At 29.0% G+C, this 19,579-nt stretch overlaps 1 protein-coding gene across 1 annotated transcript in view; it reads right to left on the bottom strand.

Annotated features, from left to right (window-relative positions):
• LOC129959344 (uncharacterized) overlaps positions 1-19,579 on the bottom strand; it is a 40,757-nt gene that overhangs the window by 10,314 nt on the left and 10,864 nt on the right. Inside the window, exons 3-8 of the mRNA XM_056072163.1 lie at positions 18,527-18,552; positions 16,705-16,742; positions 12,440-12,501; positions 12,013-12,071; positions 5,678-5,727; positions 4,154-4,263 (exon numbers count right to left, since the gene is read on the bottom strand). Of these exons, the coding sequence (XP_055928138.1) occupies positions 4,154-4,263; positions 5,678-5,727; positions 12,013-12,071; positions 12,440-12,501; positions 16,705-16,742; positions 18,527-18,552 (345 nt within the window). The remainder of the gene's footprint in view (positions 1-4,153; positions 4,264-5,677; positions 5,728-12,012; positions 12,072-12,439; positions 12,502-16,704; positions 16,743-18,526; positions 18,553-19,579) is intronic.

The following is a 19,579-nucleotide window of genomic DNA, read 5'->3' as shown; positions in this document are numbered from 1 at the left end:
AGAACAAAAAATGAACTGGAAATTAAAGGAAAACAAATAATTCATAGGCTAGTAAAATGGGGCAAAATGCATAAAATTGAGTTTAATGAAAGGAAAACAATTCAAATGCCTATTACATTTGGAGAACGTTTAAAATTAACAGATCCGTCTAGCATAAAAATGGGCAATAACAATATAAGTGTGTCAAATCAAATTAAATACTTGGGAGTTTCATGGGACAGTAAATTTATATTTACGTCGCATCTTAGTAAGGTCAAGAAAAAAGTGGATGTATTAACATATAAACTAGTGACAGTTGTGGATAAATTTTATAGAAAAAGGAAATATCATTTAAGAAGAATCTACACTGGGGCCATTGAGCCATTTGTTTTTTTCGGGCACGGAGCATGGGGACATAGGCTAAATCTAAAGAAAATCAGAGAAACATTAAATTCAATCCAACGGCGCCCTCTCATCATTATGTCTGGGGCATATAGAACTATTTCTACAGAATCCCTTCAAGTGATAACGGAAATTTTGCTGTGGACCTCAGAGCAACGGAAATATTCACTAAATTTCAAATAAGAACTACTAATAATAAAATTAAAATAGGAAAGAAATGCTTCAGCAAAAAAGATTATGAGATGTATTTTGACAAGTTCAAACTACATCCTTCAGAATGGTTTATTCATGGTTTTCAAATTAAAATCCCAGATATGGATAGAATAGAAATTTTTACAGATGGTTCAAAAGATGAAAACAAAGTAGGAGCTGCAATAGTAGTATACTACTATGGGAAAGAGATCGATAAAAGTCTTGTGAAATTATCGAACCATGCCACAAGGGCAGAAGTGCAAGCTTTAAAGATGATCATTGAATATTGTGAAAGGGTGGAGGAAGGACAGAAATGCTCAATTTTTTCAGATTCTCTATCAGTCCTACAAGTCATACAATTATCTCACAATTTTAATAAGGAAATATGGACGATAAAAGAAAAGATAAAAAGTGTAAAAACCAACAAGTGGATAGAGTTGAATTGGGTTAATGCCCATAATGGGATATATTGTAATGAAAAGGCGGATCAATATGCAAAGTTGGCGGCACAGAAAGAGAGTGTTGATATGGTTGTCCCCAAATCAAATGGTCTCTTAAAATGGAAATTAAGAGAAGAAACAAAGCTGCAATGGTTTGACAGATATGTCCAAAAACGGAAGAGTAACTTTCGATTTTATTCCTAATCCAGAAATAAAAATAAGAAGATGCCATCCACTGATAATTAAAATTATATCAGGACATGGAAGATTCCCTGCATATTTCCAAAAATTTGGAAGAATGCAGGAAAATAAATGCATTTGTGGAGGAATCGGTACTGTTTATCACTATTTAAACGAATGTATTGAAATTTCGGAACTAAGAAAAAATCTGAAAATTATAAATAATGACTTAAGTACAGTACTGATGGTACCAGGTAATCTTAAAACTTTGAAGGACATGATGTCAAAAATTGTCAATTTTTACCAACCATTTCAGAGTTTGTAGATAAGGAATAAAGACTGTAATTGTCCACTTTGTGGCCAATTACCTCTTAGAGAATGTGACAAATCGGTCAATGCAAGGATGGACAATGCTTAAAATAACAGCCGGCCACAACAAATCCTGCCGATACTGCTACATTCAGTGGTGGCGGAGTGGACGGCTGTACGCAAGAAGAAGTAGGGTAAGCTCTTAACTGTTATAAAGTAATGCCAAATGTTTCAAAATGAAAAATCGTTTATTCTCACTTTAGAAGATTAACTGCTCGATAATACGCAATATTCGTGATATTAATCAAGTGGATGATAAAAAAATTATATCATAAAATGCTGTAATGTAGATAGTATTATTGTCAATAATAATTACAATATTTGTCATAATTATGTTTACATGTTTTGTTTACTATTATATAGCGCTTCTATAATTACGTTTATATAGTTAAATTTTATTATATAACCTCAGAGTAAATATTAATACCTCAGAGGAAACAAAATAAAAACTCTCCATACTTATGATTATATATTGTTTCATATTGTATATTTGTTATTGCATTTAAATTAAACATGAAAGGGAGTCAGTATTTATGAATAATTGCCTTTACTGTAGGCATGTGAATTACATTTTAGAACAAACGATATTGAAAGAGAAGCTAATCTATTTAATTCGAAGTCAAGAAAAATATTAAGTGCCCTTCTTAAATATTCCAGACTAGTTATTGGAGCAATTCCATCTCAGATGCCAAATTCTGCCTCTTACATGTCATCTTCACCATTTCAGAGGGAAAATCCGGAAATAAAAATGATGAAATTAGAGCAACAATATATAGAAAAAGCACTCCAGGAAAGCATAATAGAAAAAAAGGAATACGATAAGACAAAAGTATTTAAAAATCTTGAAGCAGCTCATTTCGTTAGTAAATTTGAAAAAATTTTGGAATATCATTCATAAAGAAAACAAATTTTATTTGTGAATATTGAATTAAGTTCTGGTCCTGAAATTGCATTATCTGTCGTAATAAATGATTTATTGGAGATGTCAGCTTTTGTTGGAAGAAAAAGCCAATCGAATATGCCAAATATTACTACTTTACCAATAAAAATCAATAACATTAATGATTTAAATGAAATATTAGAGCATCTGCCAGAAATGAAAACAAATCATTCATTGCTGATTTCAGATATTATTTTCCAGATTCATGGTTTCATGGATAATTTAAATATAACTCAAGAAAATTTAATAAATGTTATCGCATTTATTAAAGAGAAACCTGCCTTGAAAATGAGCACAGTAAAAGGTACTCCACTGAAATGATGATAATCTGCTCATTATTTTATTTAATGGCTCTACATGCATATAAATTCGTCAGAAAGTTTGGCTATATTTTGTTATCTCAAAATTACCTTAAATTTAGTAAAAGACCGCAGAGGCCTTGTCTATCGGTGGTTGTGATAAGGTCCGGACGACCAAGTCTAACGCAGACACGTTCGGAGCGCGTCGCAGCCGAAATGAAAATATTAGCTTCCAAAACCGCGGCAAAGACTAGCAGTGCACGAGAAGCAGGCAGACGCTTGGGATTACCACCATCCTTGATACGCACCATTCTTCATGGTGTTCTTAATCAGTATCCATACAAATTACAGTCTTGCCATGAACTTTTAGCATCGGATACTGTTGAGAGAGAAGCATTTGCGAGGTGGACTCTCCACAAAATTGAACAAGATCCCTCCAGGGTCTTTAACATCTTGTGGACAAATGAAGCGCATTTTTTGCTCCATGGCGACTTTAATACTCATAAGTATAGCACCTGGTCGACGTCAAATTCCCGAGTGTACGCTGAGAAACCACTGCATTCCCCCAAAGTCACAGTGTGGTGTGGGTTCACAAGTTCCTTCATTATAGGATCCTTCTTCTTTGAAACACAGGGTCCGGTAAACGAGTGGAAAACGGTGACAGTAAATAACCAGCGTTATTTAATGCTTCTGCGCGAAAAGGTTGCTCCATGTTTGCGTGAAAAAGATGCGCTTTCCGCTGTTACGTTTATGCAAAATGGAGCAACAAATCACGCTATTATTCCAGTCAAGTAATTCCTGATACAGACGTTCTGGGAAGAGAGAATCATTAGCAGGCGTTGCAAGTTTTTATGGCATTCTCGATCACCAGATATGACACCAGCAGACTTTTGGCTATGGGGAAATTTAAAATTAAGGGTGTAACGATCCCGTCTATCCAATCTGTCGGAATTGAAAGATTCAATCCGCCGAGAGACGTCATGTATACAGACGGACATGCTGCACTCTGCCGTTGCTAGGTTTGGGACACGCCTGCAATGGGTAATTACTTGACCTGGTGGACATGTTGAACACATATTGCAATAATAAATTATTTGATAAAATTATTTTTGTTATTTTCGTGTCTATTCTTTCACTTACGTACGAAACGCCATTTATCGGCTGTTTTTTGAATTAATTTTTTTTTTCTTACCTAAAAAGAATCCTGTGATTTATCGATGCTAAATCTGCAAACCATTTTTTATTTTGCTTAATTTTACGGGATTTATGAATTTTTAAAGTGTTTACGGACTTTTTACCCACCCGGTATATAAGACTATGTACCATATCCAGGAAAACAACTAGAAACTTACCAGATGCTTGGTTAGATTCCGAAATCCTCTTAGATTTTTCCAACACCTCCAATTTTGGTGTTGGCCGCGTTGGAGAAAATATGTCCTCCATTTCTTCGTCTGACATATATCTACAAAATTATGTAATTTTCTGTTACAAATTTCTATAGCTTTTTATAATATAATGCAAATATTTTTTTCAAATAAGAGAAAAATTGTATATTGTATCTGATTTTATTAATATCTAAAAAAAGATATAATGGGGACACTATTTTTCTAATTTGTTATACGAAAGTTTTGTAGCTATGAGCTTAAAACACACACACACACACACACACACACACACACACACACACACACACACACACACACACACACACACACACACACACACACACACACACACACACACACAATAAATGAATGAATAAATAAATAAACTGGAATTGGAGATAAAAAAAAACTTAAACATGATTTTAATGAATACGGATTTAAATAAATCTGGTACTGTAAATTAAATTGCTGCTAATGTGGATTATATTATTTTCATTTCATAGGAAAAAAGAGCTGTAAACAAGCTATATAATTTTTTGCAAAATAATTATCAAAAAAATGTAACGAAGCAGGGCATTAGAATCCTGCTGAAGAAAAATAACAATAGAGATGCTACAGTGATAAGAACACCTGTCTTCTTAATAGCTTATCTTTATTTGGGAAAAGAGAATTCAGTATTATTTAATGCGACGTTCTTAGAAGATTTACTAAGAACGCACATATGCGGATCTCTTTTAGATCTAATTTCAATCGAATATGATTATTTACGTTTCTCTGAGATAAATATTTCAGCAAAAACTGTGCGATAAATTTTTTAAAGTCTTAATTTAGGAGTGAAAAAGTCAGTCGAGTGTTATTTATGTTCATTAATAATTATGAATAAACATAATTATTTCTGTCCAGATATATTTAAAAAGATTGTCAAATAATATATAAAACTTCAAAAATATTGTATGGGCTAAATTCAGAAGAGAAAAATATTTTACTATTTAAAATAAAATTAAATCGCTATTAATGTAAACGAAATTTTTTTAATGAAAATTGCTGAAAAGAAATGAATTTTTTTTTCATTTTATTTTTACATTTCATTTGAATAATTACTTAATAAATCCTAACCGACATTATATGAGCACAAAAATGCAACAGTTTAGGGTTTTAGTAATATAAAAGCATAAAAAAAAGATTCAAAAATAAGCAAAAAAAATTCTAAGATATGGTGGCCGTAAAAAAATTAAATGTTTTTGAATTTTCATTAGACGGAAATGGCATTAAACATTCTGAAAGCTAATTATTTATTCATGTTAAATTGTAGGAACCATTAACATGAAAGTAATAAGGAAATATTTTTAAATAAATTTAACCAGATGTTTATAAATAGGACGATTATATTTCAATATAAATGCAGAGATAGAATAATTAATTTTAAATAACATTTTAAATTATTAAAATTATATTAGAAAATATAATCAAATGTATCAAAGTATTAAATACCTGGCAGGTGGTAGGCCTGGCTTTAGGTACGCAGGCATCTTTACATTCTCCTTTAAAAAAATATCAATTTAATAATAGTTTGCGAAAAACACAAATGAAATACGTCATCTCAATTATGAAAAAAATTTTGAAACCTTAAAATATAACGATAACAAATAGTAATCATACGCTCGGCATGTGCTGCTGTATTGCAGTAAACAGTTGAACTACCTCAAGCAATTTTCACCAGTATTTAATAAATCCATTTATTGTTAACCACTCATGCTTTGTTTGTGAATGCGGCTATGATTTTTTTTTCCTATGTGGAAAGTCAAATATTTGAAGAAGAATATATTTTTTTATTTACAGACCTCAAGAATTGATTAAATATTTTCCAATTTTCAGGCGTATCCAGTATAATTTGGTAAGAAAAGCTGCATGTTGTTTTCAAGTTAAACTATGAATTTTTTCTCTTTCATTTTCTGAAAATTGTATTTACATTAAAAAAAATTGTTAAGCCTCTCATTTCAATCGAATCACATTTAAGAAATGAAACATTTTCATTCCAGAAATTGTGAAGTTTTAGTCTTTATATATTTTGATATGCGTTACACACCAATATATGTTAAGTATAGTACATTTTGTTAGAATAACAATATTCAAATCTTTTTTAATTATTTATTACTTTTAAATTACTTTAGCAAATTTAAGAACGGTCACACAATTTAAAACAAACACTTCATTCCTTCAAGGAAGAAAAAAGAAGAAAAAGAAAAAAAAAGAAAAATACGCACTAAAATGCGTAAATTTTTATGCTTTCTTTAATATTGCGGAAAATATGCATTTTTTTAAAGTTTTCTCAGCATCATATATTTTAAAAGCGTACCGAACACATCATAAAAATCACATTTTAGAAAAGAAAGTTAAATATTTTTAAAGAAATACAGATATTTTTTAATCATTCTGAGCTAAAATTTAATTTCAAATTTTTTTAAAAATTTGGTATGCATAATGCTAGAAATATTATATATATATATATATATATATATATATATATATATATATATATATATATATATATATATATATATAAATATATATATATATATATATATATATATATATATATATATATATATATATATATATAACACTAACTTTTCCGGGCGTTTATTCTCTTTAAAGTAAAATGTGTGCATTTCTGGAATAAAATCTTAATAACTAGTTTCATAAGAACTGACAGCTACTACTGAGAACTTCTACTGAACTGAAACTACTACTGAGGCAACGAGGGTAATCGCTTCGTTCTACACTAGAACCAACTGGAAGACACTTGTAATTTTATGATGCCTCCACATCTGTAAGAAAGAAGATTAAATAAAGCTTACCCACATAGAAAGGAGGAAGGCTGATAGTAAATTTACGTCCATGGGAAAGGCAGTTGTTTTTATATCTCACTACCCCTGCAACACCCAATGTTTAATATCTCTTAATGTTAATAGGCTTCAGGTACAGATATGAATAAAGACGATTTTTTTTCAATCGAATTAGCTGCGAGATGTTGCAAAATTCTGCAACTTCTACAGCTATCAGCAAACCTGCTATGAAAGAGCAGAGCAAACTTTTTATTATTTTAAGCTTTCTAGTGTTATATGTTTACTTATAAAACCATGATTCCTTTAAACTATTTCTAAGAAAGTTCGGAAAATATAAATTATTAATAAATGTTTAGGATAAAATAAAATAAAGAATATTCTGTTTGACTGTTGTGAACTTAATAATAATAAATAGAAATTCAGTTTGAGCTGCATTTCGAAGCAATTTTATATTTATGTCGAAATAATATCTTGTCTTTTATAATAATTTTGAAGGCCAGAAGAAACAAGATTTTATTTCTTTCCATATGGTCATTGAAAAAATGAATGAGATTTTGGAATAAATCTGCAAATTATTTATTCATTAATGACATATATGATACGTATTGCCTATTTATAATAAATTAAATTTCAGAGCGTCTTTTTAAATAATTATTTGCCAAAATTTATTTAGTTTAACTAATTTAGTAACCAGAGCAGAACAAACTGCTAAGGAGAAAATATTAACCTTATATTGACATGAAATGTTATTATTTCGAATTGTATTGCTTAAAATTTTGCCAGTGGAGTTTTTATTAGCTTATCTACAATTTCCAAGTTTGTTTTCTATAAAATGGTTGCAATTTGTTATATTTATAAATATATTTCCTAAAATTTTCAGTGCCAAAACTATAGTCAAAATAACATGTTAATACTTGTTTTCTTCTGGTAACTATAAGGGTAATCAGTTTTAAAAATTAGATTTTAATTATAATTTTTTTGAATTAGAAGCTGTAGATCTTCGCATGTCCGTGTAAGTAGATTAATCAAATTTTAAAATAAAAATTTCAATATTTCTATATGGCAGCATTTATAATTTTTATGAAAATGCATTAATTTTTTTAAACTTTTGTTTCATGATTTAGTGTTTATCAGTCTTTAAAGATGCTCGATATAAAGGTCAAGAATAGATTTCTTTTCTTTTTATGTTGGAAGTATCCGTGATGTAATGGTAAGAGGCAAAACTGAGATCGGTGTATTTAGATTACTAGAAACGCTTGATAATTCTGAGATGAAGGCAAATGAAATAATTTATTCTCTATACAGCGATGAGTCTGACGTATAAGGAAAAAAACATTTTGAAGATGGTTGTGAGAAAGATGTTATACTTAGAGGAAAGGAAATAATAAATGTCGAAACAAAACTAAGATATGCTATGCCCTGAGTTTTTGTATTGTTTTGAAGCGTATATAAAACTAATTCAATATTCGGATTTTTGGTTAGTTTTCCAAAACAACCAACGTCGAAAGTAAGGGGGCTAAAGAAAACTTTGAAGAATATTATCCATAGAATATCGAATCTGAATGAGGTACTGAAATGTTATATTTTAAATGCTTCATATTACAACTTCTCGAGACAAATGAAGAAAAACTTGCAACGAATTCATATAAACTTATATGATAATATGATACAATCAATTGTTCCGAATGTAATGGCTGCGTTGAAAAATTACAGATACCTAATTTTCTCAAATGCAACTGGTGAATAAAGTTTCACGAAACTTAAATTTTTGGTAAAACTTTTAGAGATTGTTAATAAATTAACTTATAGATAACGAAACTTATTATTTCCTTTCCTCTAAGTATAACACCCTTTTCTCAACCATCTTCGAAATGTTTTTTTTTTCCTTATTCGTCAATATCATGCCTCGTTATATGCCTCATCGCTCTATAGAGAATCTATTATTTCAATTGCCTGTATCTCAGAATTATCAAGCTTTTCTAGTAATCTAAATACACCGATCTCAGTTTTGCCACTTCCCATTACATGACGAATATTCCCAAGAGAAAAAGAAATGAAATCTATTCTTGACCTTTATATCGAGCATCTTTAAAGACTGATAAACACTAAATCATGAAACAAAAGTTTAAAAAAATTAATGCATTTTCACAAAAATTATGAATGCTGCCATATAGAAAGATTGAAATTTTTATTTCAAAATTTGATTAATCTGCTTACAAGGACATGCGAAGACCTACAGCTTCTAATTCAAAAAGATTATAATTGAAATGGATTTTTTAAAACTGATTACCCTTATAGTTGCCAGACGTAAACCAGGATCAACATGTTGTTTTGACTATAGTTTTAACACTGAAAAATGTAAAAAATATATTGATAAATATAAAAAATTGCAAACAATTTTTAGGTTGGAAATTTTAGATAAGCTACTAAAAACTTCACTGGCGAAAAAAATTATTTTAAGCAATGCAATTGGAAATAATAACATTTCATGCCAATTTAATATTTTCTCCTTAGCAGTTTGTTCTGCTCTGGTTACTAAATCGGTTAAACTAAATAGATTTTTGTAAATATTTATTTTAAAAGACGAACAGAAATTTTATTTGTTATAAAAAGGCAATACGTATTATATACGTCATTAATGAATAAATAATTCGCAGATTTATTTTAAAATCTCAGTCATTGTTTTAATGACCATGTGGAAAGAAATAAAATCCTATTTCTTCTGGCCGTCAAAATTGTTATGAAAGGCAAGATATTATTTCGGCATAAATATAAAATTGCTCCGAAATGCAGCTCAAACTGAATTTCTATTTATTATTATTAAGTTCACAACAGTATATTCTTTATTTTATTTTATCATAAAAATTTATTAATAATTTATATTTTCCGAACTTTCAAAGAAACAGTTTAAAAAATCATGGTTTTATAAGCAAACACTTAAGACTAGAAAGCGTAAAATAATAGAACAATTGCTCTCCTCTTTCACAGCAGGTTCGCTGATAGCTGTATAAGTTACAGTATCTTTCAACATTTCGCATAATAAAAAATGGATAAAGTTATTTGAACATCTTTTTGCAAAGAAGTGTCAAATTACAAGTGCCTTCCACTTCGTTCCAGTGTAAAAAGAAGGAATTGCTCCGTTGCCTCAGTTGTTTTTGCTGATGAAAATATTTATCAGGATTTTATTGCAGAAATGCGCACAATTTATTTAGGAGGATTAACGCCAGAAAATCAGAGCTATATATATATGTATATATATATACATAATTCTGACAAAACATTAAAAAAAAAATACATATTTTTCACAACTTAAAAAAAAGGATAAAAAGTTCCTATTTCAGTCCGGCTTTTTTAAAAAATTCTTTTAAGGAATGAAGTGCTCGTGTTAAATTGTGTGACAATTTTAAATCTGCAAAAGCAATTGTATAATTTGACTATGGTAATTATTAACATATTATACATAATATGTATTGATTTTTAAGACATTTATATATTTAAAAAGACTAATTCTTCAAAATTTCTATAATGAACACGTTTTATTGTTTGAATTTAATTTAATTGAAATTGGAAACTTGCACATTTTTTTTTCTGAATCTAAATTTAATTTACAGAAAATAAAAAAAATTAAAAATCATAAATTAATAAGTGAAAACAAAGTAAATTAACGCATTCAAACAAAAGCGCAAGAGATAAAAGGCTAAATGAGTAATCTTTAAGTTCCATTAATTAGGTCTTAATAAATGTTAGTTTTACTATCAATGGAATCACTTTAATGAATATTTAACCATTTAGTTACTAATAATTCTTTTTTTTTATTGAAAAATAAATTCTATTCAGGTGATTGTTTTATGTTGGAAATGATCCTAAGAATTGATGAAATAAGTAAGAATAATATATCAAGGTTTCTTATTTTTACTGGGACCTCACAAAGGGAGAATTTGAATAATTTTCTATTCCTTGTTTATTATGGAATTTTTACAAAAAAACTAGTACTCCATCGTTTTATTTAAAAATATTAGATTAATATGATGATAAGTAGGTTGCAAACAAATATTAAAATTATCATTTCCTTTTTAACTATTATTCATTATATTTCGTAATAAGTAATGTTACATTTTCTTATAAAAATTTTTAACATATACAGAAAATTAGTGAATAAATTCTCTTTAATTCATTCAAAAATGCAAATAAAAAAAATTATAACTGTGAACAATTGCATTTTTACTTTTGAGAAGCTTTATTTGTTTGTCTTCACACTTTAAAATATGTCCAAAAGCTGGCTATCTTCAAAAATTCAGCAAAAAAAGTGCCATTATCTTATCAGAATAAAAGTCTGACAGGAAACAAAAACAAGCAGAACTGTCCTAACAGTCTTTTCCTTTCTCCATAATGTTAAAGGAAGGCCAATGCCACAGCGTTTTTATTCAATGTGAAGGGAAGGATATTGACATTTCTTGTAGAAGAAAATTTTTCTTTCTTTGTCTTTTTATAACTGAGAACTGTTGATTTGTGAATCAGTTAGCGAAAGAAAGAAAGCTAGAACTCACTTATCCGTAAACAAATTTGAAATAAATAAATCCTAAGAAAAATATTCTAAAATTTTAACTAAAGTTTATTTAAAATAGAATTAATTAAAATACAGCATCCTTGTAAATTAAAATAAGTTGCCTATTTGATTTAGAAAAAAAAAGGATTTGGAGCATCGTGCAATATAGATTTTGAGCTCCTCTCCTAGGTATTCAGTCACGAAGCCATCGCCTTCAACGCCAACGCGAATAATCACCACTGATAACAGCATTAAGTTAAACTAAGCAAAAGATTGATAGCACAAATTCCCAAATTTTGTCATCAGTTGCCAGGACAATTTGAAATGATCAAAAGGCAAGCCGTCAAAACTACATCATTCTCCGCTATTTATCATTATTTTAAAATATAATTTAAATGAAAAAAAAATTGAAAAATTTAAAATATTTAACTTACAGGGCCTTCTTTCTCAGTAACTCCAGGGTTTCCTTTTTGACGTTTAATTTCTCGTGCTTCTATTTTGAAAATAAAAATAAAACGAATATTTTAAAAGGAGTGCTCCAACATAGAAATTATACAAAAACAATAAATAAACTCGCCGAGTCCCCCCCCCTAAAAAACTATATTCACGGTTTGATAATAGCTGCCACAAGGTTCGTTACATAGAAGCAACGAAAATAATCCAATACCAATATTAACTCTAATAAATTAATACATTAATTACAATAGACATTAACAAGTTTATGAATTTTAACTGTGAATCGTTTGAAGACAAAAATTTGGCGTTGGAATTCCTTTGAATGCATTATTAGATTGAAAAGAGAATATCAAGTTCTTTTAAATGAAATTAGAAATATAAATTAAAAAAACTTTATAAACTTACCACTCTCAAGGTCACTAGCCTTACGTTTGCTTCCTCGGAGTACTCTTTCTTCAATTGGAGCACTTTAAAAACAAATATTATGTTATTATCCAATCTTATATAAAAAATAATTTGCCTTTAATTTTACATACAAAGTGTACTATTTTGGATGCAATGAATCATCTAAGATAGAAATTGAAATAAATTTTCCAGAAAAAGAAAAATTAGTATTCATAAATTTAAAATATTACAAATGTTCTTATATATGATGTTTTTATTAAAGATAGCCGCCTTTGGCGACCAGCCGGTTCACCAATATCAATGCTCGTTAAAATTTTAATAATTAAATATTTTATGTAACTCCTATTTTAAGAGCTTCTTCATCAAAATATTTTAAAACTTCAAATTTTGATAATCATATAATTCATTCATATTATAAAGACCTTCAGCCATAACGTAATATGTATCTCTCTAATTTTCTCTTAGCTCCCGTAGAATTTATGCTATAAATTAAAGTGGAAAAATGGTTAAATTGCAATTAATATAAGAACAATTTTTACTGAAACGAAGCATTTTATTAAATATGAGTACTAAAAACCGAGTCGCTCAGTATTTAAACCTTATGGGTACTAAAAAATCTCTTTCTTAATTTATGTAACATCTCACGAAGTTTTCCACAAAATTTTCTCAGATTCATCATGAACAGATCAATTAATTAACAATGTTTAGTTTTAAATGCATGAAACTCTAAGAAAATAAACAGAATGGTTTGAAATAATTGGTCGGAAACATGTTAAGCCTTCAAAACCAAACCCGTATCCGTTGAAAATAGAGTTGTCAACAATCAGAACACAATGCGCATGCGTGAATTTTTTACGCCAGTTGGGGGTAATGCTACGCAGATTAGAAGTTTTTAATTTCCTTTTTTCTGTTTTATTTTAATTCAAAAGTACTTCAGAATGAATCTGAGAGATCGATCAATTAACAATGTTTAATTTTAAATGCAAAAAACACTAAGAAAATAAACAGAATCGTTTGAAATAATCAGCCGAAAATATATTAAGCCTATCCTCGTTAGCTTGGGAAAAAAACTGAAGACTTACTCATTTGGCGGTGGAGAAATGGAAAGATTTTTTGGCGGGAAAGTTAGTTTTTAATTAATAATTAAAATTCTAATTAAAAATTCAAAAAAAGGGACCCAGGTGCACATTCCCGACCTCCAAGATATGCATGTGCCAAATTTCGTAGCTGTAGGTTGAACGATCTGGTCTGTAGAGCGCTAACACACACACACATTGAGCTCTATATAAGTATAGATATAGCTTTCAACGTCAAAAAAAAAGCCATTAATCCATTAATATTTTAAAAATTGGAGGATTTTTCGAAGTTATTTTCAAAGTTATATATATATATATATATATATATATATATATATATATATATAGTTTGATCTATATTATTAAAAATTAAAATCACGGAAAAAATCTTTATAAAATTAGCTTGGATAAAGCAACTGTCGGAAATCTAAAATTTCTTTCATTAAAAAAACTGACATTAAATTTTCTATAATTTGTTTAAGAGTGATATTGAAATTTCAGTATTTTCATCAAACTGTCAACAAAACACTAACAGCGGATTATAATAAAAGCTCATGAAATACAAATCTGAGGGGGGAAAACAATAACCCTTTATTTCATTTTGAGATTATTATTTTTAGAAAAAACTGAAATAATCAAAAATATATAATGCTAATTCAATAAAAAATAAATTATTAAGGTGCAAATTATCCACGCTCGAATACTGTGTGGTTATAATTAGTCTCACTTTCAAAATGCTGTAAATAAAAATAATAATAATAATAATAAAGAATCATTGATCAGAATGCTTTCAAATTTTAAATGAACATCCTTGAAGAAGGGAGAAACAGCATGGCATAAGGAAAAAAAGTTCCAAAGTGTATCAATAGATTGCTATGCAAGCTGTATTCTATGCAAATTAAAAAACATTTATGCCCATGGCACACTGCATTTGTTATAATAACGCAGAGTGCATGGCGTTCTCCTCACATGGCAGATGAGGAGCTTGCCAAGAATCTCTCAGTGAAGGATCCTGCTCTGCTTCCGAAACTCTTTTACAAGAACGGTGACTGTGCGCTGGCAGCTTTAAAGAAATTCCGCCCATTAAAGGATATGAAAAAGGCCGTGATCCGATGTCTGCCAAGGATCTGAAGAAAATTATTAAGAAATTCGAAGAGATAGGTTCCTTTGAAGTGAAATCTGACAGAGGGAGGAAATCAATTGCTTTGACGTCAGTAGAAGGAATCGCCACAGCATGACAGGAAGGGGAGAGCAATAGTTTGCAAATGTGCAATGCGCGGGTAATTGCCCGATCTGTAGACGTGCCTGTGAGCATGATGTATAAAATTGTAAGCAATATCTTACATTGCTATCTACACAAAATTACTCATGTTCAGGAGTTGCTTCCTACTAACCTGCCAGTAAGACATACTTTTGCTCTAGAATTTCTTGCTCGCACGGAAGTGGACAATGAATGGCCATGGAACATTTCTTGGTCTGACGAAGCCCATTTCTATCTCCGAGACTTTTAAAAGAAAATCCATTCACACATGCACCAGAACAGCAAATGTAACTGCGTAGTGCGGGTTTATACCATCATTTACTGTAAGGTCATTCTTTTTTCGTGGAGATGTGTCCTGCGGGTCCCGTTACCAGTACCGTTAATGGTAAATGCCATGAGAGCAACCAAGTCATTCCAACACTTGAACAGCGAGCATACTTGGATAGAATCATTTTGATTCAAGATGGTGCTCCTCCGTACATTGTAAAACCCGTTATGCAACTGCTCAACAGACAATTTGGAATTGAGTGAATTATCAGCTGTCATATTCCAACAACCTGGTCATCAAGATCACCGGATACTGTGACTTCTGGGTATGGGGTTATTTTAAAAAATTGTGTTCAGTGGCCCTATTTATGGAATCGAAAGCACAAATTACGCAACACACTCACAAAGTGTCCTCTGAGACACTTATGCCTGTGGTGGAACATGCTATTTATAAGTTTCAACTTGTAATAGAAAATAGTGGACAGCATATTGAACATGTCTTGCGCAAGTCTAGGAATAATTAATGGCATTTTCATTGCTTCTTTTTACGCGCGATTTGACCCCAGGACAATTAAAAACCGAATCATTATTTATCATTATCATTAATGCGCACTATTTGGTCTAAGGATCATTAAAAACCGATTTCTCTCATACAATGTGGTATGACCTTGCCGTGGTAGATGGGCTTTGCACTAAAAGTACCACAAATGTTAAATAACTTGGAAGTCATTTTTTCCGTCAAAAAACAATCATGCACATTCAATATACAGTTGATTTAATGTACAACTCAAGCAAAGGCGTCGTATCGAGAATCGAAATTCAAAATGTCACTTGTAGCCGAATCCACTTTCGTTACTCCACTCACAGTGCCATCTATTTGAATTTTTTTTTCTTTCTTGTGCCATACCGTTTCTATCTTCTTCAAGAATATTCAGTTCAAATTTGAAGCTATTCTGATGAATGGTTATTTTTTACAGCATTTTGAAAGAGAGACTTTGAATATAATTATCTTGTACATTTATGAGAAAAGAGCTTTAATCATCATGATGACACTCTTTATAAAAGTGTGTATCGTGAACTTCTTTGAGAGCCAGAGAGTGAATAAGCCTTGACTTGTTGGATATTTTTAGGATATTCCAATTCTTTCAGATATCTAGGTTTGGAATAAAACAAGCATTAAATTTTAAACATCTTTATACTGACTATGTTTTCAAAAGTAATTTATAAAGTTTGGCAATAATTTTCAAGAATTTTTTCAATTTTTATTCAATGAATTTAGGAAAAAAAATTTTTAATTTTATAGTGTGAACCTTCTAACTTGGAAAATCACCAATAGGTGGATTTGAGAAATGGAAAAAGCTTCACTTTTTAACGTTTCAACTTCTTTCAAATTTTGAGGAGAGAGAATAAACGCTAAGTATAAAAAATTATGTTATTTTAGTACGTTATATATCAGTATATAATAATGTATAAACAAACCAGTAAAAAGTAAGAGAAAGCGAAAAATAATTAAAACACAAAACTCTAACTGCTAAATTGTAAAGAATTTTAAAGAGAATAATGATATCTACATATAAATGTGAGAAGAATTGTCGTAAGTTTTAATTTAATTCGGTAAATGATTAATATCATATAGTAAAATATCTCCTAATATCAATTACCTCGAAGTTGATGGCACATCGATAAATGGAACTCCTTCCTGTACAAATAAAAATACAATTACTTCTTGACGAAAAACGCAAGATAAATGAACCAAGTTATGAAAAGAAAAAACATAACAAACGTAGAAAGCAGCATCATTTATCAATATTTTAGTAAAGAAACAACTTTTAATGTCAGGCTTTTTCGCAAAATCTACATTTTAAAATATAAAATACAAGCAAAAATTATTACAATGGAATAAAAAAAATAAAATTTTTTTATTGCTTTTGAAAATTTTTCTGTAACATTTTTTTTTTCTTTTCATTTTTAACAAATCACATTACTTTCCTCTAAATTATTTTTTTAAAGTATTTCATTTATTTATGTCTTTCTCAGTCAAGAAGAATAAAAACATCTATAACATAAATAATCCTGAAAACCTACAGTATTCTGAAAACTTACTGAAAATACGCTGAAAATATTTATATTTTAACGTCATTCATTTTACCTGTAATTTCAAGACTTCATTTTACCATCATTCATTTTCAGATAACTATCGGATTTTTATTTAAATATAACTGAAACGCCGACCTCTCAGATTCTTTAATGAAATTCGATTCTAGAGCATGATATCAACTCATTCACAAATGAAATAAAACATTTCAAATCCATTAGATCCTACATAGTTTTTATATATCAGAAATTCTTTAAACTTTCACCAACCTTAACTTGTTTCTATAACAAAGATAAATCGAAAACACTTTTTCGTAAATCTCAAAGTTCCACGTCTCCCGAATTTTCAAGTAAAAAGAAATGCAAAATAAGAAAAACAAGTATGTTATTAACGATGAACAAAAAGAAAATTTGGCTTAAAAGGCTATTTTCCCCATAATAATATCCCCAACTCTTATACATTACTCTGCTCTGACTTCTGCCGAAATCGATTGCGCATTTTCCCATCGAGTGGATCTACTCAAAAGTCCACTCGATCGTTGTTGGGCAATTTAAAATGCAGTAGTGGTGAAAAAGATTAAAAACAGCCGAAGTTGCCTTTAAAACTAACTACTTGCTTTTTATATGAATATGAAATAAACGATAAATCTGTTTTCCTGGTTGGTGTGTATTTTATGAATTTTGTAGTATATTTCTCTTAAATTTCTTTTAAGGTTTGATTAATAAAGCTGTAATTTGTTATTGGTTTTGATTTGCTAATTCCCTTCGAATTAAAAAATAATCCATTTCACTGATATTCTGAGATAAAGGAAAACTGATTTTAGTCGACTTCATAAAGTCAAAAATATAACCAGATAAAAAATGTAAGTTTTGTAAGTTTCATTTCTGTCATGGGAGGGAGAAAGGAAGAGGGGAATAACAGCAACAAAATAAAGACATGGCTATCATCTCAGTCGTCACAGATGGTAACTGTATTAATTATAAGATAAGCATATTCCAATTGGTCGCTTTCATTATTGAAAAATCTGACTATTTTTTCTTTAGTCAGTATTTTCATCTGCATTTTTTATATGATTAACATTTACTTTCGATCATTAGAAAATTTAGCTAAACCAATAGTTATTCCATTTTCTGTTATTTTTAACACATCAGGTTTTCAAATTAAAATTATTTAAAATTCACAACTTAACACATAAAAAATACAAATAAATAAATAAATGCAATTTTAACGCAATTTTTAAATTATATATAAAAAACTTTACAGTTAACTATTTTACCTAAACTAATTCATTCATTCAAAATGAATAATTTTAATTACAAAATTATGTTAAAAATATCATTTAAAAGATAAAAGAGACATTTTTGAAATTGAAAATTATTTTATCTTACCACTTCTCGTATCGTCTGAGTTGAAACTGAAAATGATAAAAGAAAGATAATTAAAAAACTTATATAAATATCATAATGAGAAAAATTAGCATATTATATCCAAAAACATTTTTACACTTTACATACATCTCATTTAAACAAGAAATATTATGGTACAATGTTTCAAAACTCTGATTAAATAATGACAATTGACAATGTGGCTTATTGATTAACTTCTCATGCTTTATGGTTGTAAAGATGCAATTTAGTAATGGATTTTTCATTTATTTCCTCGAGTAGAAGAGTTCTGAAATTTCGTAAGAGAATTATTACTATAGTTGTTATATTATTGTTACTGTTTACTGATTTCAAATATTTTAACAATTTTAGAGTTCCTAATTATTAATTAATATATTAATTTAATTAAAAATTGATTTCATAGGAATTTCCACATATAAATTAATTTCAGAAACATAACTTTCCGATTCCGTAAAATATCTAACCACGAATAACGAAATATATATAAAACTAAAAAGCAGAAAATAATAAAACTATAAAGGTATTAAAGATCATTTTCATAGCGTAGTAAAAAATTAGAAATATTGGTTATTTTACTATCGAAAAATCCAGCAATATCATAGAAACAGTAAGATATAAAGCAACCATAGAAATAGTAAGAAATTCTTCTATATTCATTGAAAGTAGTATTATAAATGAGATTAAAATTTCAGAGTATTTTCTATTGAATATCACATTTTTTACGGTCTTGTTTTGATATCCATGCTTTTGATTTAAAAAATAATCTGAAGTAAGAAATGAAGAATATTATAGTAAGAATTAAGAAATTTGTTGTTGAAACATGAATATAACTTATTCGAGATAGAATATTTACTGTTCTAAAACAATTACTGTATATACATAACGCTAATGTGAATGCAAAATCAGACCAAATGTGTTAATAGCTGCTTGGCAACAGCTCGGACGTCCGGATTGTTTATACTCTTGCGGAAAATCTGAGTCTTCAATGTTATTAATTAATTAATTATTATTACTTTGAGTGGATTAATACGAAAA

The sequence above is a fragment of the Argiope bruennichi genome, chromosome X1 (assembly GCF_947563725.1).
Source record: "Argiope bruennichi chromosome X1, qqArgBrue1.1, whole genome shotgun sequence".
NCBI lineage: Eukaryota > Metazoa > Arthropoda > Arachnida > Araneae > Araneidae > Argiope > Argiope bruennichi.
This window is presented reverse-complemented; position numbering and strand designations above follow the sequence as displayed.